We start from the raw sequence: 23747 nt of genomic DNA on the forward strand, positions 1-23747 counted from the left end.
ACACCCAGCCCCTTTGTGCAGCTGAGCTCAGCCCTGAAGTGGTGTGGGGAAAACCCCGAGAGCTGCATGTCAGGCACGGATGGAGATACACACACACACACACACACACACACACACACACACACACACACGGCCACAAATGCTGCGAGGAGAAAGCCTTGCAGCCTAATTCAGTGCCACCCTCCTTTCTTCAACTCTCTTGACTCCCCATCTGTCCCCAAGCCCTTCTCCTGTCTTTCTGGGGTGCGGGAAGCAAGAACAAAGAGGCTAGGAAGAGAGGTAAGGGCAAAACAGGACCCAGAGGAGACAATCATTGGGAGATGACTGAGGAAACCAAATCGAAGCGGCTTTATTGCCCATTGAGTACAACAGTGCTTCAAATGCAAAGTCCAACCATGAAGAGTGCAGCCAGAGGAGGCAGCCCTGAGAGGTGTGGGGGCTGAGGAGGAGAAGGGCCTCCAGGCCTTGAGGAACAGTGCCAGAAAAGTCTTGTTAATGTGGCTCCTATTCAAGAAGTGGGCTCATAATCACACAATGGAAGGACCTTGGGCCAGGGCTCAGACAGGTCAAGTCAGGACCATTCCCTGCAGGCAGAGGTCTCTCTGCTCCTATTTCATAGCCTAAGACAGCTCCCAGCAAAAGACAGTGCACCCCTTCTCCTTTCCACCTGACCTAGCCCACCCTTATGATGCTGGCAGAAGAGAAGGTCCTTGTAAAAAGCATCTAATAAGTTCCTTCTCTGGGTTCTGCTCAGCACCCATGCCTCACATTCATGATTTGTTCAGAAGATGAACAATAGTCAACTCTACCCCAGCCTCTGGGGCTCAGAGGAAAATGGACCCGGAAATAGGAACTCAGAGGCAAGGAGAAGGTAAGGCCAGGCTCTTAACTCACAGAAGGGGAGAAAGAAAAGCCCCACAAGATGGGTACAGCAGAGGTAGACTTGGAGGTAATAATCCTGTTCACCCCCTCAGAAGCCACTTAAACAGAATATCCCTGGGGTTCTTAAAGAGGCCCTGCCCCAGGTCCTGTCAGAGTACAGAGTCAGGGAAGGTGAAGAACCAGCTATATGCTCTGCCTCTGACGCTGCGAGAGCCTTGGGTGGATTCTACAAGGCCAGGCATAAAAGGGTGAAAAGCACCCTGCTAACTTTAGAGGCAAGCCCACAGCATCATATACCTGGCAGCAAGGGAAGAGGGTAGGGAAAAACAAACAGAATCTCTTCCGAAATTCCCCCTTTTCCACAGGGAGGAGGTAAGTAACAGCAGAAGTAGCCTCCTGGCAAGAGAGGCTGCCTGGTTTACGTGTGCAGCTTATGAGCAATGGTGAGGACGGCCTTCAGGACAGGCATGAAGCTGGAGACCTCGCTGAAGCTGCTGCAGCCCACCACCTGGGCATGCACTGCAAGGCCCTGCTCAAAGCTTCCTGCGTCCACACATCGGGCAACCTCATGGAGCCCAGCCAGGACATGAGGCGAGAGCTGTGGAGGGATCGACCCTTAGGTCAGGGAGCCCAACCCAGCCCCTACCCTGGCAGGACGGAAGGGTAAGAGAGGATTAAGTTCTGGAGCCCAGTCCGGGCAAGATGTATGTATTGTGTGGGGGAACCCAGGTCGGTGAGACCTATGGGAGAGGACACTGGGCTCCCTTTGGCCATGGGTGATGGAGGGCAGGGGGCAGAGGTGCACCACGAAGCGTACTTACTGTCCCCTGGCAGAGCTTCTCATATAGACATTCTAGACGTTGGGCTGCCTCATCCAGCTTCCGTTTTGTCTTCTGCAGGGAGGGAAATGGATTCTGACTCCAGCCCCTAAGACTAACACTACACAGGACTATAAAGAATCACAGTATATTAGAGCTGGAATGGCTTAATGCTACTGCTTTCATTTCACAGGAGAGGAAATGAAGGCCCAAAGACGGTAAGTGATTTGCTCAAGCGGACACGGTCGGTGAATGAATGGCAGGTCTCCTACTCCTAGCTTTCACCTACCCTCCAGTGCCCCGGGCTGCCTTTCCAAGAATTAAGCCTCAATGCCTCTGGGCCCTGCTACCGAGAAGCTGGACTCAGACCAGACGAGCCCCATGTCCCCGCATGGATATCAAATAAGTACAAGACACAGGGGCCCAGGGACCATGAGAAAAAAGTCACACAAGGAACTGATGAACAGCTCAGAAATCCTGGGACTAGCTAGCTAGTGGTGTGAGGAGAACATCGTGGGGAAGGCTCAGACTTACTAAATCAGTGGCAGACAGGGAGCAGCGTCGTAGAAGCTTGTCAAAGCTAATCTTCAAGGACCGATGCTCTGGGGGCAGCTCCTTCCTTTCCACCTTCTCAGGTGGCCGCTGCTGAAGCCGCTGAGGAAGGAGCAGGGAGACAGGATAGATGGGCAAGATTTCCTTTTCACAGCTGCCCTACAGACTAGTCCTCAGTGACTCAGTGTCACACTTCTCCCGCTGGAGCAGAACAGAGTCAGAGAGAAGGACACCCCCTCTTCTCTGCGGTAAGGACATTTGGTACCTGCCTGCGCCAGTTCCCCAGGGCAGAATCTGCCTCCCTCTTGAGGAAAGAGGCCCATCTTCCACGTTCCCTGCTTTTCTATACCCAAGAAGAGTTGGAAGGCAGAGGGGAACATGCTGCTCCTGTCACCTGCAGGCTGAGTTCTCCTGGTGCTCCTGGGGGAGCATGGCCCACACCAGGGACAGAAGGCTGGGAGGAAAGGACCCCTCGTGGCTCAGAGGTGAGGCTCATAACTGGAGTGGTAATCGGTGCTGGGGGCATAAATGTCTCTGGCAACTAGAGACAGAGAAAGAAAGGCATATGAGTCTAAGCTGAGAGACTTCCTAGGCCCTGGTTTGAGAGACTGACTGGACCTGTGAGTGAGCAAGGGAACAGAATAGTGAGTAGGGAACCAGGAAATAGGGAGACTGGTATCTGTACGCAAGAAGGAAAGAGGAGACAGGTGAGGGGAGAATAATGAGTGGGGAAAGAGACAGGACAGAGTGTGTGACGAAGAAGGGGACTGGGCTGAATTCAACAAGAATGTAGGTCATTGGTGAATGTATGAGGGATAAGTGGCAAGAGATGCATTGACCTTTTTCCTCTGAAGGTTTGTCCTGGGCACTGGGGCATTTTTCAAGGAATCTTGAGGTCCTGCATAGCACAAAGATAGAGGTATTTAGGGGCATGGTCAGGAACGTTGTTAATTTTTAGCCTAAAGGCCAGCAAAATTATTTCAGTTGGAGACTACCACACATCCCTCTGCAGACCAGCCGTACTCTCAGCTGACATTCTCCAACCCAATGGCCCCCAGTTTACTGGCCTGAGGAAAGACTCCTAATAAGGTGGTAGTGGAGAGGGGAGGAGAAGGAGGCAATGATCCAGAAAAGGGAAGCCGTGGAAGGAAGACTGACCTGGGGGAACAGTCGAGAGACCAGTGGTTGGGAGGGCATTAGAGCATGGAGCACCAGGCCCTCCTGGAGGGTGTGTCACAGGGAAGCTGACAGGAGGGGCTGGGGACTGGAAGCTCATAGGGCTGAGACCTGGGAGTCTCACAGGAAGCAGAGGGAGCTGTTGAGCAGTCTCAGCCAGGGAGGCAGAGCCAGGCTGTATGGTGTCTGGGGGTGCCATGGGTGGAGGTGGACCAGGAGGAGGCCATGTTCCAGGGAACCCCGTGGGGTTAGGAACTTGTGCCTTTTGCTCTCTTAACAGTGGTGGCTCAAATAAAGCTGAAAAGGAACAGAAACAGGTCATTTGCCACCAAACTTCAATTTGGGAGAGATTCAGATCATATCAGGGAAGAATAAGGCAGCAATAAAATGAACAAACAAACCTAATAATGATAATAATAAAACATTAGTATGTGTGTATGGAGAACTGTCATTTACAAAGTACTTTTAACTATTCCTCAATTGATCCTAAAAATAATTCTGTAGGGTTAAAATGAACAACATAACATCTACTATCATTTTTCAGAAGAAATAGAGTGGCTAAGTCTGTTGCCCATAGATACAAAGCCAGTAAGCAATAGTACTGGGGATTCAGACTTCAAATTCCAAGCTCCTCTCACTACATATTAGGCATTATGCCCCCAAAATCCATGCTGGCCATGCCAACTGTCTTCCTTTGTGCTCTCCCCAGACAAACCTTTACTCACTCACTCACTCACTCACTCACTCACTCACTCACTTACTCACCAGGCCTTACCCCAGGGCCCAAGGGCAAAGGCTGGGCTGCCTGGGGCCCAGGTGATCCGTAGTCACTTATATTATGCATTCTGGAGCTTTGATAAGGGCTAGAATGGGAAGGTGTCAAGGGTGTCACTAGAGGTGTGAAAATCCTTGGCCTTAGAGATGGAGTTGGAACCTGTGAAGAGAAAAAGGGTCATCACTTGGAAAGGAAAAAAAAGGTAAATAATTGAAAATAGAAAAACAATAGAGAATGTGAAACAAAAAGCTGGCTTTTAAAATGAAAATCAACAGAACTGGTAAGTCTATATGAAAAGTGACAAAGATGGGGGAGGCGCCTGGTGGCTCAGTGGGTTAAGTGTCCGACTTCGGCTCAGGTCATGATCTCACAGTCCGTGAGTTTTAGCCCCACATCGGGCTCTGTGCTGACAGCTCAGAGCTTGGAGCCTGCTTCAGATCCTGTGTCTCCCTCTCTCTCTGCCCCTCCCCTGCTCATGTTCTGTCTCTCTCTGTCTCAAAACTAAATAAAAACATTAAAAAAAAGTGACAAAGATGAAGAAATAAGACAATTTCATCAAGCTCAGGGATGACACAGGGAATAATACAACAGTCCCTACAGCTGCTAAAAAGATAATAGAGGAATACAAATAACAAAGTTACAAGTAACTTTATGTTAATAAATTTGACAACTTAGAAGAAATGAACCAATTCCTCAAGAACCACACTCAGCCAAAATTAAATAGATTACTTGAATAGTCCTAAAACAATTAAAGGAATTTAATTTGTCATTGAAAAGCCCTCCCCCAAATAAATCCTTAGGCCTAGATAATTTTACTGGAGAATTTTACCAAACATTCAAAGAATTAACACAAAGTTTATACAGTCTCTTCCAGAAAATAGAAGAAGGAACATTTCCTAACTCATTTTATGAGGTATTACCCTGAAACCAATGCCAGACAAAGACAGCACAAAATAAAACTATAGGCCAATATTTCTCATGAACTTAGGCACAAAAATCCTCAGCAAAATTTGTACAAATTGAATCTAACAATGAACTATTTTATTTTATTTTATTTTATTTTATTTTAAAGAAAGTAACAGCGTGCAAGCAGGGGAGAAGGGCAGAGGGAGGGAGGGAGAGGAAGAGGAAGAGAAAAAGAGAGAGAGAGAGAGAGAGAGAGAGAGAGAGAGAGAGAGAGAGAATATCCCAAGTAGGCTCCACACTCAGCACAGAGCCCAATGCAAGGCTCAATCCCACAACCCTGGGACTATGACCCGAGCAGAAATTAATAGTTGGATGCTCAACCAACTGAGCCATCCAGGCACCCCAAACAATGAATATAAAAAACAGTAACATACCACAACCAAATGGAATTTATTCCAGATGATATAAGGCTGGTTCAGTATATTTAAATCCACCATAATCCACCATAACAACAGGCTAACAAAGGAAAATTGTTTAAAATGATAACAGGAAAATATCTGACAAAATTCAACAATCATTCATGACTCAGCACACTAGGAATAGAAGGAAACTTGCACAGACTCATAAAGAGCATCTACAAAAAAACCTACAGCTAACATCATACTTAATGGTGAAAGACTGAATATTTTCCCTTTAAGGTTGGAAAAAATCAAGGATGTTCACTCTTGCTTTTCTAAGTTTAGTACTACAATAAGGCGAGAGAAAGAAATTAAAGCATACAGACTAGAAAAAAATCTATCTCTATCTGCAGAAAACATGACTGTCTACGTAGAAAATCTCAAGGGATACACAAAAAACTCCTAGAACTAAGAAATGAGCTCGGGAAACTCACTTCTGAACATTGAAATGTCACAAGATACAAGATTAACACAAAAATATCAACTATATTTCTCTGTACCCACAATGAACAAAGGGCAATCAAAATTAAAAATATAATTACCATTTGATTTCAAATTGCTCAAGAGAAATGAAATACTTAGGTTTTAAATGAACAAAACATGTCAGGATCTGTATGATGAAAATGATAAAATGCTGATGGAGATAGCATTAGAGAGATATACCACGTTCACAGGTGAGAAGATTCAACACAGTAAAGATACCAATTCTCCCTACCTTAATCTAGAATTCCTGTCAACATTTCAGCAAGTTTCTTTGTAGACATAGACAAGCTTATTTTAAAACTTAGGTGGAAAGGGTAAGGTCCTAGAATACCCAAAGTAATTTTGAAAAAGAGAAACAAAGTGGGAGGAATTACTCTTCCTGATGCCAAGACTTATACAGAGATAGTATTCAAGACAGAGGGGCACTGTCAGAGGGAAAGACACACAGATCAATAGAACAGAATTGAGATCTCAGAAGGAAATCCATATAAATATGCCCAGTTAATTATTTTTAAGTCTATTTATTTTAAGTCTCCCAGCGTAAGCAAGGGAGGGACAGAGAGAGGGAGAGAGAGAAAATCCCAAGTAGGCTTCACACTGCCAGCATGGAGCCCGATGTGGGGCTCAAACTCAAGAAACCATGAGATCATGACCTGAGCTGAAACCAAGAGTTGGACGCTTAACCAACTGAACCCACCCAAGCACTCGCCAGTTAATTTTTGGCAAAGGAGCAAAGTCAATTCAATGGGGTAGAGACAGCCTTCTCAATAAATGATTATGGATATCCATTGGCAAAAAAAAAAAAAAGAAGCTTGACTATACTTCATGCCACATGCAAAAATTAATTCCAAATGGAACACGGACTTAAATGTAAAACATAAAACTAAAACTTTTAGAAAGAACACAGGAAAACTTTAGAGGACCTTGGACTGGCAAAGAGTTCTCAGACTTGACACAAAGGTCATGACCCATAGAAGGAAAACTATAAACTGGACCTTATAAAATTAAAAATTTTTGCTCTGTGAAGGACCCTGTTTAAAAAATGAAAAGACAAATTCTTACATAGTTACACACACAAACACACACGAGTACATATAAAATCGGTGAAATCTGAATCTATGGATTGTATTAATATAAGTTTCTTAGTTTTGATATTGTGCTATAGTCATGTGTGACTAGCATGACGTGGGGTGGGGATGTGCTACATGAAACTTTCCAGTACATTTCTTTGCAACTTCCTGTGAATCTACAATTATTTCAAAATAGAAAGGAGAGTGGAAGAGGGGGAGAGACAGAGAAAGAGAGACAGAGTAGGAGAAGGAAGAGGACAGAGGGGAAAGAAGGGGGAAGGAAGAAAGAAAATTAGGGTGAGAATTGAAGGTGGGACAGGATGAATCATCAGAGCTTCTGCCTAATACCTCTATTTGCAATCTTGCTGGATTTTGTTCCCCAGCCCTTCCAGTAGGCTCCTGGTATAAGTTAACAGCACCCAAACCATCTGGGCACAGTGGCCAGGAACCTGGGAGTTAGTTCCCCAACTTCACAGACTCCTCTAAACCATCACTAATTTCTGCCAATTCTACCTATTAAATATTTTAAAGCTAACCTCACTCTCCAGCTTTAGATCATTTCATTTCCTCATCATTTCTTGCTATTGCCTCCTAGATGCCTCCTTTCTAAACTCATGGCTAGTCATTGCCCTGCATAAGACCATTCAATAGCTCCTGACTGCTATCAATTTCAGGGTCAGGTCTAAGATCTTTAGCACAGAATTCCATGCCCTTCCTGATTTATCACCTACCTGTTACTCAAACTTCACCTAACCTCACTCCTCTGCCACAAACAACTATTTTGCAGTTTCATTAAAATATTAGTAATTCCTCAAGTGGGCTTTGCTTACTCTCCCTTCAATGCTTTCATACATGCTGTTCCCACTGCTTGAAATAGGCTTCACCAGGGCACCTGGGTGGCTCAGTAGATTAAGTGTCTGACTCTTGATTTCATGTCAGGTCACGATCTCACCATTTGTGACATCGACCCCCAGGTCAAGCTCTGTCCTGACAGCACAGAGCCTTCTTGGGATTCTCTCGCTCCCTCTGTCTCTGTCTCTCTCCTGCTTGTATGCTCGCTCTCGCTCTCTCTCTCTCTCTCAAAATGAAGAAAAAAAAACTTAAAAAAAAAAAACAGTTTTCACTGACCCCTTCCTTTGCCTAAATAACTTAAAAAATTCTTTTTTAATCTTTATTTATTTTTGAGAGAGAGAGACAGAGTGTGAATGGGGGAGGAACAGAGAGAGGGAGACACAGAATCCAAAGTGGGCTCCAGGCTCTGAGCTGTCAGCACAGAGCCCAACACAGGGCTTGAACTCACAAACTGTGAGATCATGACCTGAGCTGAAGTCAGATGCTTAACTGGCTGAGCCACCCAGGCGCCCCCCCTTGCCTAAATAACTTTTAATCTTCAAGATTCAGATCAAACATCATACTCATTCTGAAACATTCCCTAAACTTCCCCTGCTCCCCCCAAAAGTTGCTTTCTTCTGTGGGATCCCATGGCACCTTATCATACTGCAATTATGACATTTATGATTAGGAGCTAATTAGGGGCATGAATCATAGTTTGGCCACCTTTCTGTTCTAAGAACCTAATAGTTGTTCAATAAGCAGTTATTAGAAAAATAACTCGATCTATGCTTTAGTTGGGAATTTTCATCATTTTTGTTCCCTAATATATTCTAACTGCCTAGAACCATGCCTGGTACTTGGTAGACATTTGATAAATATTTTTGAATGAATGAACAAACCAGGTCTTACCTGGTGAGAAAACTGGAATCCCAATCTGTAAGATGATGTCTCTTTAGAGTGGGGGGTAGCCCCCACAACAACCCGGGGGAAGGGAAAAGGAGGACACTGTTGGCCCATGACACCAGACCCCTGGGCATGAAAAAGCCGATCTCTCAGCTGCTGAATTGGTGGCTATAAAAGTTATGACAATGAAGAACTGTGTTAATTAAAATTAAAACAAGCAAATGTCCTCTCTTACAAGCCTGGCCCCATATAGCATTCAAACTTCAGTTTATTTCTACACTTCAGCCACCTTAGATAATTCAAAGGTTCCCAATCCCTGCCAAGCCTCCTTCCTTTCTGTTCCTTCTGCCTAGAATGCTCTACATCTGCTGGTAAGCTACTTCTCTTTGAAGGTCTAGCTCAACTGTTTTCACCACTGGAAAGCCTTCCTTGATTACTCTGGGCAAAACCAGCCCCTTTCCTGGAGTCCCACAGCACTTAGTATAAGCTTCTGTTGTGACACTGTAAGTTACTGACAACTGATTTCCCCCAAGGAACTGTGAGCTTCCTGAGGGACTAGGTATTATCTATCCCAGAACGTCCATGTTTTGCATAGTGCCTGGAACGTGGAAGTGCTCAGCCAGTGGTAGATGACTGAAATGGCTTGCTCTCTCTACATGGCCCCACTCACCTGAGTACAGTCCCTGGGTAGGTAGCTCATGGCAGTGGCCAGGCTGCCCTGGGCTGCCAGGAGGTTGGCATACTGAGTGACCCTGTAGGTTGTGGCAGGGCCTGAGCTCACCCCATCAGGACCCCGCAGTAGCTCCAAGCTCCTATTCAGGACCATCACCTTCTCCATCAGGTCCTAAAGGAACAAAGACAAGACAGGCCTCTTCAAAGCACATCCTGCTCTCTAAGCCTAGGCAGTTCACCCAGGGACTTCCCATTATGGGTATGAGGGTACTTGGCCATAGCCAGCTACAGATAGTAGGTGACGATACATCTAGTTAGAGAAGGGCCATTGGTGTTAGCACTAACTTCAACTGGGCCTATCTGGGTCTTAGACTCTTGTACATCTCTGCCTCTTTGTTTGCTCTCTTTACTCTGCTAGTACATCATCAATTTCAGGATCTGGTATACTACTGTTTCATCTGTGACTTTGTCTTCCTATGAATCTGTGACTCCCACCTTCTCTGGTTACCTGCAAGGTGTCTGGTATAATTTAAATCCACAGAACTTTTCAGAGCAGCTAAGAGAAGGCCCAGGCTCACAATTACTCAGATAGAGAATAAACTCGTATTAACCAAACCTGAAGTGGGAAAAAATTAGGAAGGTTAATACCTAAGCAGCTATTTATTGCTCAGTCTCCCCTGACTGAGAAGGGGGGAGGGAGGTGCTCGCTCATCCCTGGGAGAAGGGCCCTTTTCTCCTCCCTAATATCCCTGATTCCAGCCTGGGGTACACAAAAGACTCGCCTCTGGTGTCCCTACACATCCCTACCACTAGCCTCTCCCAAGATCCTGGTATGGAGTGACCAGTGCCCTGTAGAGAAGGAGTACCTGTAGAGCCAGGGGGGATGAAGCCTGGTGGCATTTTGCCCAACACTCCACCAGCTGCTCCACATTCCCTGAGCACACATAACAGAGTCTGGCTTCAGAGGTCAGTGCTCTGCCACCCTCCTGTTCCATGCGCATACCCAGCATGTCTGCAGAGAGATGGAAGTTTTTTTTTTTAATTTTTTTTTTTAACGTTTATTTTTGAGACAGGGAGAGACAGTATGAATGGGGGAGGGTCAGAGAGAGAGAGGGAGACATAGAATCTGAAACAGGCTCCAGGCTCTGAGCGTCAGCACAGAGCCTGACGCGGGGCTCGAACTCACGGACCACGAGATCATGACCTGAGCCGAAGTCGGATGCTTAACCGACTGAGCCACCCAGGCGCCCCAAGATGGAAATTTCTTTAATGGCACAGCTTCCCTGTGCTTCTCCTCATTCTCTTGTTTGGAAATGGGTGGAGGACCATGAGCTGTGGGACAAGTGACCACAGTGGCTTTGGACAATACTGAGGCCAACCTTGCTCTACAATAAAGGGCAGAACTCTTGCATCACGATGTGATGAGAAAAAGTAAAACAGAACAACTAATGATCCATACTGCAAGTAGGAAGATGCACTGTAGTCCTTGCCTCCTGGCTGAACCAGACCTTGGCCTTGACAACATGGCCTAGCCTCCCAGAGCTCAGGCTGCTCCTCTGCCTTCTCCCTCAGTGTGTCCATTAACTCCATGTTGGAGTGACACCACTCCATCCCGAAGCCTAGGGCTACCTACCACAGAGCTCAGGGAATTTCTCTGGCCCTGAGTATGTCAGTAGCAAGGCCAGTGCCTCTCTCCAGTTCTGCAGGCTACAGGTACACACCATATCCTTCCAATTCTTCCGTACAACACAGGCTAGAAGCTGTAGTGGGCAGAGAGCGAAGGAGGCCATCAGCCATCCATCTAGCACAGGCAGCAGGAGTCACACACAGGGACATGCTAAGAAAAGCCACTCGCAAGCAGGTTTCCTCTTAGACCACTGACTAGGGGCTGGGGGTGAGGTAGGGGTGGTTGCAGTTGGAAGAGAGGGATCCCGGCAGATCTTCTGAACGCCAAGGTGTGGGCATCCACCTGACAAAGTCCAAGTAATCCCCTCCCCTCCCCTCCTTCACAGTGGGCAGTTACCGAGGAGATTCTGCTTTTCTTCTTGGCCCAGTAGCACTCCTGTGTTTGCTTTAGCAGATCTGCACCCCCAGCCTGGGCCAGGATGATGGCATCAGCAAAGCGCTCTTCCTTTAGACACAGCTCCACAGCAGGGCCCAGTTCTCCAAGCAGGAGAGCCTGGCTCAGGAGTCCATCAGTGTCTGCAGGCAGAGGCATCCCCTCCATGTGAGTCTGCCCTCAGACCCTAGCTTCCTGTCCCCTGCAGGGCCCACAGTGCACCCCTTCCACCTCTGTATCACTCAGCCTCCCTTGCCCCAAACAAAACTCCCAAGTTTCATTCCTCAACAATAAAATGCAGTGGGCTGTCCTAGAGTGCCAGGTCTGGTGGTAGGTAACTCTAAGGATAGGGCTCAAGAGGAAGGAGGGCTTCATGTGGCAGCATCAGAGGTACAGTGTGCGCTCACTCGGCAAGGACAGGGTACAGTCTTTTAAGCAAGGAAACAGAAGGATAGAAAGAAATATCTTGCTAAAAGGCCTTCCAGAGGAAAGGTGCAGCCATGAAAATCCAGAGAGAGCTCTAACCAGTAACAGAACTGCCCAGCTTTTGTGTGGTGGGAAGGAGGCAGGAGATAGGAGGCAGGGGACAAGAAGAAAATATTCTCAAGTCCCAGAACTCTGAGCCCACCTACTCCCACACAGAGGGTTTCTCTCCCTCAGGATCGGGGTACCTTCTGTGATGGGGATCTCCCATGGAGTCATACTCTGAGGGACCAGCTCATCAAAGAAGGTTGAGGAGGCAGAAGCTTCCTCTGTGATGTGTTTTGAGGCCTGTACAAGGAAGGACAGAGGTGGGTACTTAGGAAATGAATCCCAAAACAGACGGAGAGATGCCTTAGTGACTCTCTCTGGAAGCTCTACTATTTGGCCCTTAATGGGTAAAGCTAAAAGAATAATCAGGTAAGGTTTGGGAAGGGCTCTAACCCATGGTTAAAACATAGCTTCTCTCCCAGCGCAAAAGCTTATGCACTCTGTATCTCACTGCGGTTCTAAAAAAAATGAGGAGTCTGAAGACTTCTACAGAAGCTGAGCATTTCATGAGAGCAAAGCAAAGGGCCAGGAAGAGGCAGATGCTCTACAGGCAAGTCTCCCGTGCTACCCTAGGTCTGGCTGCCTGGGCTCCTACCACACCTGGCTGCAGAAGACCTGCTGTCTGTTACTGTGATCATCTCCCTCGGACTGAGGGCTCTCACCCAGCCCCAAGTCACTCTTCAGCCACGTGGCCACCTGCAGGGAGACACCTATGAGCGCCCTCTTCCCGGCACAAGATCAGACATGCATTATGCTTTCTTCCCACCTCCACACCCTACTGCCTGGACTCTCTAAGATCCTGGGGCTTTTCACCTGGGGAAAAGCCGACCTCCAGGAGGTAATATTTTTGTATATGCATTAACGAAGCCCACAAAGAGGTCACTCAAGACAGTTTCCATTGACAGCATTTTCTTCTTCTCTGCCTCAAGTACATGCTTCTGATGTGTGAGCAGCTTACCTTCTTCTGAAGTTCATCTTTACTGTATCCTAATAGTTTTAGAAATTTCACTCTGGAGTCTTGTTCTAAGGTCACCTAAGGAACCACAGAATACACAAGTCTCCATTACACCAATGTGAATGACCCTCTCCTGCCTAAGCCAGCGTACCCTCTAATACAGTTCTGCGTCCTACCAGAGGTGCCCTACTAAGGCCGGCACCATCTCTCCTCTTTTTCTCCCCAGATTTGATCCCGCTGGGCTGGTGGCATGGTGTTAACAAAACCCTCTTCCATTTCTGCATGAGAATGAGACCTTCAGTTGACTTACTAGATCTGTTGGCCTGGTTACCTGATAAGAGTAAAACGTCAGCTATGTTTCTAGGCAACATTGCTTGTGACTGATAAATTGGACTGGAACTATAAACTATAAATAATCTCTGTGGACACCATGCTCTAGTCTGCCCCGATTGCAAGGGCTCTTGTAACTGAAGAGATCTCTTGCAGGGACTCTAGAAACTACATTTTTGGTGTGCGTACAAGAGACATTGGCTCTTGTGGGAGTTAGGCTTCTAAGGCAGAGCCACCTCCACAACTGCCTAATTTTTTATCTAATCTCCTTACACTTGAGCTGTCTTCTGGGGAGGTGAAGAGGAGAGCTCTGAACTGCTGCATGGCCTGCCACAAGGGCTCCCACAGAAGACAGCCACAACCTGCTGCCCGGCTGACAAGCTGTGGGTCCTGTCCCACAGCTCTCTGAGACTGATGCCAAGAGAACCCAGAGAGCCTTGTGCGTGTCTAAACATCCAGTTGAAAACACAGTTCCTAGTGGAAGCTGCATAGACACAGTAAAAGCCAGATACTGAGGGCCAAGCCTTCCTGAAGCCCTACCCTAACCTGGGTTAGATGGCTGGGCCCCTCATTTCCCCTACACAGAACTGTGAATTCTGACTAATATCTTCCTCACAGTGTCTCAGGGCTCCCTCTTTCTCCCACGCTTGTCCTTTAGAAATGTCCAGCCACATTCGGTTTCAGGGCCATCATCACAGACAGCTCTTGGATAGCTTTTCAAGCAGACTCCCCTCTGTCCTTGGGCACTGCTGCCTCCTTTGTTTGGAAGAGTAAAGGTTCAACTACTGATGGTGCCTTCTATTCTCTTTCTCACTCCACCATTCATTCCTGGAGCTGTTGCCTGCATTCTGCTTACAACAAAAGCAGCATTTCTTACTCTTTTCTCCCCACATCTTTTTCTAGCTTCACTCTATAGATGATCTTTCTCAAATCCTGTCTCCTTCCCAGATACCTGGTGTCTACCATCACAAAGTTCTTCTGTGTCTGAAGCACAGACCCAAGCCTTGCTCAGAACCCCGGGCTGGGGTCTGTCCTGTTTTTTGCAATCTTTGCTGCGGCCCCAAAGCTTTGAATAATCCTCTCGCTGCCTGCCCAGTCGGTTACTTCTTTTTCTTGTTTTACCTCTCTCCTCTCATCTGCTCACTTCCTTTCACAGGTAGAGCACTCCTGGTGTCATAAGCAGCTTGAAATTTCATTAGCACTGGAACTCGATCCATGCTCCAGAGTAAATTGGGACTTGATCCCTGAGTCTCACCACAACAACTTGCCTTGGGTTAACGGAAATAAACTCAAAGCCTTCTCATGATGCGTTCCCCACTTCCAGCCAATCCTCTTCCCTTCCTTTTCCTTCTCTTCTTCTCTCTTCCCATCACCTTATCTGCTCTTTGGCATGGCATGAAAGCCTTCACCTTGGCCCTGGTAAAGTCTCCAGGACATCAGCACTAGTAGCAAAAAAGGCAAATGTTTTTGTACCCTTTGGCTTCCTTGGCTGCAAAGGATCTCTGAGCCACTGGCAAAAGGTGAAGATTTCGTGTCCAGAGGGTGGGTGTGGCGTTAGGAAAAAGGCTGAGAGGTCAGAGCCTTTGTAATCTAGGTCCCAGTGTGATTGTGCATCTCCTGGAATTTCCCACTTTAGGGAAACCCTTTGGAGCAGCCAGCCTTTGGGCTTCCTACCTTCAGGAACTGCCAGAGCATCTTTTCGCTTTGTAGTGACGTTAGTTCGATCTTGTTCTGACAATAATTCAGGAGATTTCCTGACCCCAGGGACTCCTGCAGCTCAGCTGACCGCCTCAGGAATTCAGATTCTGTGGTGACTTGACTGACGAAGACTAGGCGGAGGCAAGGCTGTGGCACCTGATGGGCAGGGGTGCTGGGGAGGCCAAAGGTAACCAGCTTTCCCCCAAACTGGTGAGGAAAAACAAGAATGGTAAAAATTAACACCAAGTCTACATCACAGAGAAGGCTATCTATTGGTCAACCCTAGGGTAGAAAATCAGTAATAATGCGGGGAACACCATTCTCCCAGTCACCTGCACTAAACACCTTGGCTTCATCACGGTCTTTATACCCACCACAGCCAAGCAACAGCAGTCTTACCTCTTGCTCAATGTCTCCCATGCAGGTCCCCTCCATCCCACTCCCAGTGCTAGCACATCTAGATGACTGGAATTGGTTGCTAGCCTCTGGGTTTTTCCTCCTCAACCCAAGCCTTAGACTACTGGCCTGTACCTACTGCTACTTACGGGCTTGTTACGGTTTCACAAGGCCTCAGACGAGGGCTTAAGTACCTCTGCCCATAGCATACAAAATCCTCCAAGATCAGGGCCAGACACTCTAGCCTCTCTCTCCCTCCTCATTTATGTGATCGCTCCACATCCCCAAAGAGCCCAGTTTATTCCTGCTTCTGAGCCTTCACCCACCAAAACACCCCCAACTGAGAATCCTTCTCACCAAATTAGGTGCCCTACATAAAGCACCTGTCACAAAGCAGAGCTCAGTGAAGTTCCTTTACTCCAGCGGTTCTCCACCTTGGCTGCATATTAAAACCACTTGAGGAGCTATCCAGAGTCATCATCAGGTTGTACTCCCAACAATAAAATCTGAATCCCAGGGGGTGGGACGAGGCATCAGTATATTTTCAAGCTCTTCAGGTTGCAGCCACGGTTGACAACTACTGCTTACTCCCCAACCCTTCACTATTTTCCTAAGACCCCTGCCTTAATGGACTTTCCCGGCCAAAATTCTCCACTTGACTCTCCTACAGCACAAACCTACACTATAGATTAGTGCTACACAGAACAATTTTAACTTCTGACTTGTTAATACTTGATAGTTTTACAAAGTGCTTGTATATATGCTTATTTGAGGTTCATGTCAATGCACTAACATAGAGCTGAGCAGGTATTACTATCCCTGTGTACAAATGAGAATACTGAAGTCTTGAGTTAAGGGACTTGCCCAAGGTTACCCAGCTAATAAGTGACCGAGCTATGATAAGAATGCAGGCCTCTCCAGAATCATGAAATCAGCAAGGGAAAAAAAATCCCTAACCTACAAGGGAAGACAGATCAGGTTTGCAGCAGACCGATCCACAGAAACTTGGCAGGCCAGAAAGGAGTGGCAGGATATATTCAATGTGCTGAATCAGAAAAATATGCAGCCAAGAATTCTTTATCCAGCAAGGCTGTCATTCAAAATAGAAGGAGAGATAAAAAGTTTCCCAGACAAACAAAAATTAAAGGAATTTGTGACCACTAAACCAGCCCTGCAAGAAATTTTAAGGGGGACTCTGTGTGTGTGTGTATGTGTGTATATATACACACACTCTAAACGTCAATGGACTCAATGCTCCAATCAAAAGACATAGGGTAACAGAATGGATAAGAAAACAAGATCCATCTATATGCTGTTTACAAGAGACCCACTTTAGACCTAAAGACACCTTCAGATTGAAAATAAGGGGATGGAGAACCACCTATCATGCTAATGGTCAACAAAAGAAAGCCAGAGTAGCCATACTTATATCAGACAATCTAGACTTTAAAATAAAGATTGTATCAAGAGATGCAGAAGGGCATTATATCATACTCAAGGGGTCTATCCACCGAGAAGAGCTAACAATTGTAAACATTTATGCGCCAAATGTGGCAGCTCCCAAATATATAAATCAATTAATCACAAACATAAAGAAACTCATTGATAGTAATACCATAATAGTAGGAGACTTCAACACCCCACTGACAGCAATGGACAGATCATCTAATCAAAAAATCAACAAGGAAACAATGGCTTTGAATGACACACTGGACCAGATGGACTTAACAGATACATTCAGAACATTTCATCCTAAAGCAGCAGAATATACATTCTTCTCCAGTGCACATGGAACGTTCTCCAGAACAGACTATATACTGGGACACAAATCAGCCCTAAGTAAGTACAAAAAGATCGAGATCATACCGTGTATATTTTCAGACCAAAACACTATGAAACTCGAAATCAACCACAAGAAAAAATTTGGAAAGGTAACAAATACTTGGAGACTGAAGAACATCCTACTAAAGAATGAATGGGCTAACCAAGAAGTTAAAGAGGAAATTAAAAGTATATGGAAGCCAATGAAAATGATAACACCAACAACCCCAAACCTCTGGGACTCAGCAAAGGTGGTCATAAGAGGAAAGTATATAGCAATCCAGGCCTTCTTAAAGAGGGAAGAAAGATCTCAGATATACAACCTAACCTTACGCCTTAAGGAGCAGGAAAAAGAACAGCAAATGAAACCCAAAACCAGCAGAAGACAGGAAATAATAAAGATTAGAGCAGAAATTAATGCTATTGAAACCAAAAAAAAAGTAGAACAGATCAATGAAACCAGAAGCTTGTTCTTTGAAAGAATTAATGCAATTGATAAGCCACTAGCCAGTTTGATCAAAAAGAAAAAGGAAAGGAGCCAAATAAATAAAACCAAGAATGAAAGAAAAGAGATTACAATCAACACAGCAGAAATAAAAACAATAATAAGAGAATATTATGAGCAATTATATGCCAATAAAATGGGCAATCTGGAAGAAACGGACAAATTCCTAGAAACATATACACTACCAAAAGTGAAACAAGATGAAATAGAAAATTTGAACAGACCCATAACCAGTAAGGAAATCAAATTAGTAATCAAAAATCTCCCAAAAAACAAGTATCCAGGGCCAGATGGCTTTCCAGGGGAATTCTATCAAACATTTAAGGAAGAGTTAACACCTATTCTCTTGAAGGTGTTCCAAAAAATAGAAATGGAAGGAACACTTCCAAACTCTTCCTATGAAGCCAGAATTACCTTGATTCCAAAACGAGACAGAGACCCCACTAAAAAGAACTATAGACCAATTTCCCTGATGAACATGGATGCAAAAATCCTCAAAAGATATTAGCCAACCGGATCCAACAATACATTAAAAAAAATCATTCACCACAACCAAGTGGGATTTATACATGGGATACAGGGCTGGTTCAATATCCGCAAAACAATCAACGTGATTCATCACATCAATAAAAGAAAGGACAAGAACCATATGATCCTCTCAATAGATGCAGAGAAAGCATTTGACAAAATACAGCATCCTTTCTTGATAAAAACCCTCAAGAAAGTAGGGATAGAAGAAGCATACCTCGAGATCATAAAAGCCATATATGAATGACCCAACACTAATATCATCCTCAATGGGGAAAAACTGAGAGCTTTCCCTCTAAGGTCAGGAACAAGACAGGGATGTCCACTCTCACCACTGTTATTCAACATAGTATTGGAAGTCTTAGCCTCTGCAACCAGACAACACAAAGAAATAAAAGGCATCCAAATCGGCCAGGAGGAGGTCAAACTTTCACTCTTGCAGATGACATGATACTCTATATGGAACACCCAAAAGATTCCACCAAAAAAAACTGCTAGAATTGATTCATGAATTCAGCAAAGTTGCAGGATATAAAATCAATGCATAGACATCGGTTGTATTCCTATACACCAAAAATGAAGCGACAGAAAGAGAAATCAAGGGATCAATCCCATTTACAGTTGCACAAAAAAACATAAAATACCTAGGAATAAATCTAAGCAAAGAGGTGAAAAATCTATACACTGAAAACTATAGAAAGCTTATGAAAGAAATTGAAGAAGACACAAAGAAATGGAAAAAGATTCCATGCTCCTGGGTAGGAAGAACAAATATTGTTGAAATGTCGATACTACCCAAAACAATCTACATATTCAATGCAATCCTCATCAAAATAACACCAGCATTCTTCACAGAGCTAGAACAAACAACCCTAAAATTTGTATGGAACCAGAAAAGACCCCGAATAGCCAAAGTGATCGTGAAAAAGAAAACGAAAGCAGGAGGCATCACAATCCCAGACTTCAAGCTATACTACAAAGCTGTAATCATCAAGACAGTACGGTACTGGCACAAGAACAGACACTCAGATCAATGGAACAGAATAGAGAACCTAGAAATGGACCCACAAACGTATGGCCAACTAATCTTTGACAAAGCAGGAAAGAATATCCAATGGAATAAACACAGTCTCTTCAGCAAGTGGTGCTGGGAAACCTGGACAACAACATGAAGAAAAATGAACCTGGACCATTTTCTTACACCATACACAAAAATAAACTCAAAATGGATGAAACACCTAAATGTAAGACAGGAAGCCATCAAAATCCTCGAGGAGAAAGCAGGCAAAAACCTCTTTGACCTTGGCCACAGCAACTTGTTACTTAACATGTCTCCAGAGGCAAGGGAAACAAAAGCAAAAATGAACTACTGGGACCTCATCAAAATAAAAAGCTTCTGCACAGCAAAGGAAATAATCAGCAAAACTAAAAGGCAACTGACAGAATGGGAGAAGATATTTGCAAATGACATATCAGATAAAAGGGTTAGTATCCAAAATCTACAAAGAACTTATCAAACTCAACACCCAAAAACCAATCCAGTGAAGAAATGGGAGAAAGACACGAATAGACACTTCTCCAAAGAAGACATCCAAATAGCCATCCGACACATGAAAAAATGCTCCACATCATTCATCATCAGGGAAATACAAATCAAAACCACAGTGAGATACCACCTCACACCTGTCAGAATGGCTAACATTAACAACTCAGGCAACGACAGATGTTGGTGAGGATGCGGAGAAAGAGGATCTCTTTTGCACTGTTGATGGGAATGCAAGCTGGTGCAGCCACTCTGGAAAACAGTATGGAGGTTCCTCAAAAAACTAAAAACAGAACTACCCTACGACCCAGCAACTGCACTATCCAAGGGATTTATCCAAGGGATACAGGTGTGCTGTTTCGAAGGGACACATGCGCCCTCATGTTTACAGCAGCACTATCAACAATAGCCAAAGTATGGAAAGAGCCCAAATGTCCATTGATGGATGAATGGATAAAGAAGATGTGGTGTGTATACACACACACACACACACACACACACACACACACAATGGAGTATTACTTGGCAATCAAAAAGAATGAAATCTTGCCATTTGCAACTACGTAGATGGACCTGGAGGGTATTATGCTAACTGAAATTAGTCAGAGAAAGACAAAAATCATATGACTTCACTCATATGAGGACTTTAAGAGACAAAACAGATGAACATAAGGGAAGGGAAGCAAAAATAATATAAAAACAGGGAGGGCAACAAAACAGAAGAGACTCATAAATATGGAGAACAAACAGAGGGCTACTGGAGGGGTTGTGGGAGGGGAGATGGGCTAAATGGGTAAGGGGCACTAAGGAATCTACTCCTGAAATCATTGTTGCACTATATGCTAACTAATTTGGGTGTAAATTTTAAAAAATAAAAAATAAAACAAGTTAAAAAAAAAAAGAATGCAGGCCTCTCCAGACAGACCCAGAAATACAGAGAACAAGCCAGTGGCCGCCAAAGGGGAGGGTTAGGTGAGAGGCCAGGCAAATGGTTGAAGGGGAGTGGGAGGTACCTGTTTCTAGTTATGCAATGAATAAGTCATGGTACAGTATAGGAAATACAGCCAATGGTACTATAATAGCACTGTATGGTGACCCATGGTAGCTACACTTGTGAACGTAGCAGAATGTATAAATCTGCTGAATTGCTATGTTGTACTCCTGAAACTAATGTAACATTGTGTGTCAGCTATACTTCAATTAAAAGAGGCAGAGGGGTGCCTGGGTGGCTCAGGTGGTTAAGGGTCCGATTCTTGATCTCAGCTCAGGTCATGATCTCACAGTTCATGAGTTCAAGCCCCGCATTAGGTTCTGAACTGATGGCACAGAGCCTGCTTGGGATTCTCTCTCTCCCCCTATCTCTGTCCCTTCCCTACTCTCTCTCTCTCTGTCTCTCTCAAAATAAATAAATAAAAACTTTAAAAAAAAAGGTTTTAAATAAGTATTGGGGCTAATTCAGAGAAAATGAAACTCCTAGGCATTGTTGGAAATATTAAATTGTGCAGCTGCTGTGGAAAATGGTATGGTGAGTCCTCAACAATTAAACACAGAATTACCTCCTGAAATCAATAAACAAAACAAACGAAGAAATGTAGGTCTTTCAAAATCAGAATTCTTCACCTCCCTGCCTCTTGAGTGTGTTGGCCTTGCCTCCACAATAAAACTGGTGGCTCTGCACAGAAGAATCACTTCTTCGATACATCTGTTTTTAAATGACACCTAATATTTAAAGTATTAGGTTAACCTAGTGCTTTAGGGCCCTGCCTCTCCTCAGGCCAGCAGCAAGGGAATCACCTGGGAACTTACTGGAAATCAGAATCTTGGGTCCTACCCTAGACTAAAGGAACCAGAATCTGAATTTTAGTAAGATCTCCAGGTGATCTGTATGTGTATTAAAGTTTGAGAAGCACTTGCTTTAGGGATAAAAATGAACAAAATGTGGTCCCTATCCTCCAGGAGTCCATTACTTAGTAGGGTCTCCACCCGAGTATGTAAATAACCTTAGTCCAAGTAAAGTGTATCATTATAGGAGGATAAATCCTCAAAGTGAAGTCTGACAAGGGTTTAAAGATGGACATCATGGAGGGGGTGGTATTTAAGCAAAAGAACATGAAAAGGTACGGTAGGATTCAATGGCTCAGGAGAGAAGTTGAAGGGCAGGGTACAGGCAAAAGCAGCAAAGCTGAGGAGTTATTTGTGGAACAGAAAGGAGTCATATATAACTGGAGCACATGAAACACATAAGAATAAGGGGGAATAAAAACTGGAAAGGTAAGTGCGGCCCTGTGTACATTTGGCCTTGAGTCCATAAGACAATGGGGGCCAAAGGTTTTGAGCAGAGGAGGGACAGGATGGAATCTACATTTTTTTCTTTCCTGCTTTGTATTCTAACCCTTACATGTCTGGACTCACTACCAGTCCAAACACGTAAGAGTTAGAGAAAGATCAGGTGGAATCTCAAGCAGTTCTCCATAACCGAGCAGTCTAAAGCGCTCAATTCCCTTTAGACAGGACCAGCACAGTACACTAGGCGAAGGGGTAGAAAGGAAAGCTACAGTAACTCTGCCTGAGCATGAAGGTGGGACCTGATCTGAGACACAGGCAGTAGGAATGAATCTCCTACAGAACACAGCTCCGTGCTGGGCACGCAACAGGCTTCACAAACACATACACACATACAACCATGCACTACCCGCCCCCCCCCCCCCCACACACACACACTACACTTACAGCAAATGAAACACCTGCTGGCCTTCTCATCCATTTGGGGGGTTTTTTTAGAGGAGGTATCAGTGATGCTTGGGCCACTTGCTCTGGCACCTGCAATGGTGGGAGAGGCTGGCCTTTGCTGAAGGAAGAAGAGATCTGAGGGCAAAAGGACACCAACTTGAAGTGGTGCTGCATCTACAAGTTTGGGGGAAATCCGTGAAACATCCAATCTGGCCCACAAAGGCTAGACTCCCATTTTCTAGGGAACTGGTAGTGAGAGTAAAACTCCCATGCAGTAGGCTCTTGGAAAGCCTACTGTATCCAAGGTCTACAGCGGAGTGTAGACACAGAACGGATCTATAGGAGAAAGGGAGATAAGGCACTTCCAAAATAACGATTCCACCATAGAGGTCCAGTGTCCCTGAAATACCACAGAGAACATCCAAGAGCAAGCGTCAAGGTGAAGGCCTCTTTTGTATTGTGGCAGAAATTGACATCCTCCCAGGAAGATGGGCACTAGAGCAAAGGTGCAGCCCTCCCAACCCAGGCCCCTGGCTTCCCAGTCTCCAATAGTCCCCGCTTCTTCCCAGGCCATTCGTCCTTCTCTCTCCCCCAACATAGAGATAGCATTCCCTCCAGCATTCTCCACCAAGCCCTTCAAACCTTGTCAGCCTGTCTGATCTGCTGGACTTCCCAGCTCCTACCCATCACGGAGTACAAACTGATCCAGCCATCGAAGGAGGCAGCAGAGAACACTGGAGGGTCCCGAGGGCACCACTGCACATCAAAGCACCAGCTACTCTGTGTGGGTAGCTTATATACTACCTGTGAAGGAACCCAACCATTAGGGAAACCTTGACTTAGGTAAAACAATGCCGAACACACAGCTCATCTCCTCTCCCAGCATGCCCACAGAAAGGCCGGCCTACCTCACCACTCCCCAGGTTCCAGCACAAGATCTGGTTGTCCTTGGCACTACTGAGCAGCAGCTCAGGGTCAGCCTGGCTCCACGACACTGACAAGATCCCCCTAAAAAGGAAAGGAAAGAGGAACTAACATTTGTTGAACGCCCACTAGGAGTAGAGTGTCATACATATCTTGGATATATCTCATCCCTATAAAATGAGTGGCCTGATTTCATTT

The 23747-nt window shown here is 45.2% G+C and overlaps 1 protein-coding gene across 28 annotated transcripts in view; it reads right to left on the reverse strand.

The window, feature by feature from the left end:
* Positions 1-325: 325 nt before the first annotated feature.
* The window catches only part of SEC31B (SEC31 homolog B, COPII coat complex component), a 36309-nt gene continuing 12887 nt past the window's right edge, over positions 326-23747 (reverse strand). For 20 of the 28 annotated variants that reach the window (XM_045040565.1, XM_011287465.4, XM_011287472.4 and 17 more), the window contains 19 exons: positions 23534-23633; positions 23268-23429; positions 22626-22760; positions 15079-15309; positions 13078-13152; positions 12720-12815; positions 12260-12359; positions 11553-11731; positions 11163-11289; positions 10396-10541; positions 9528-9701; positions 8864-9025; positions 4194-4362; positions 3411-3725; positions 3092-3150; positions 2647-2793; positions 2235-2354; positions 1704-1775; positions 326-1480 (listed from right to left, as the gene is read on the reverse strand). In XM_045040565.1, the coding sequence (XP_044896500.1) occupies positions 1301-1480; positions 1704-1775; positions 2235-2354; positions 2647-2793; positions 3092-3150; positions 3411-3725; positions 4194-4362; positions 8864-9025; positions 9528-9701; positions 10396-10541; positions 11163-11289; positions 11553-11731; positions 12260-12359; positions 12720-12815; positions 13078-13152; positions 15079-15309; positions 22626-22760; positions 23268-23429; positions 23534-23633 (2749 nt within the window). In that variant the 3' untranslated portion in view covers positions 326-1300. Of the gene's footprint in view, positions 1481-1703; positions 1776-2234; positions 2355-2517; positions 2794-3091; positions 3151-3410; positions 3726-4193; positions 4363-8863; positions 9026-9527; positions 9702-10395; positions 10542-11162; positions 11290-11552; positions 11732-12259; positions 12360-12719; positions 12816-13077; positions 13153-15078; positions 15310-22625; positions 22761-23267; positions 23430-23533; positions 23634-23747 lie in introns of those variants that run through there. The other 8 variants (XM_011287466.4, XM_019813706.3, XM_045040563.1 and 5 more) reach the window with 7 other exon arrangements.

This window comes from Felis catus, chromosome D2 (assembly GCF_018350175.1).
Source record: "Felis catus isolate Fca126 chromosome D2, F.catus_Fca126_mat1.0, whole genome shotgun sequence".
Lineage (NCBI taxonomy): Eukaryota > Metazoa > Chordata > Mammalia > Carnivora > Felidae > Felis > Felis catus.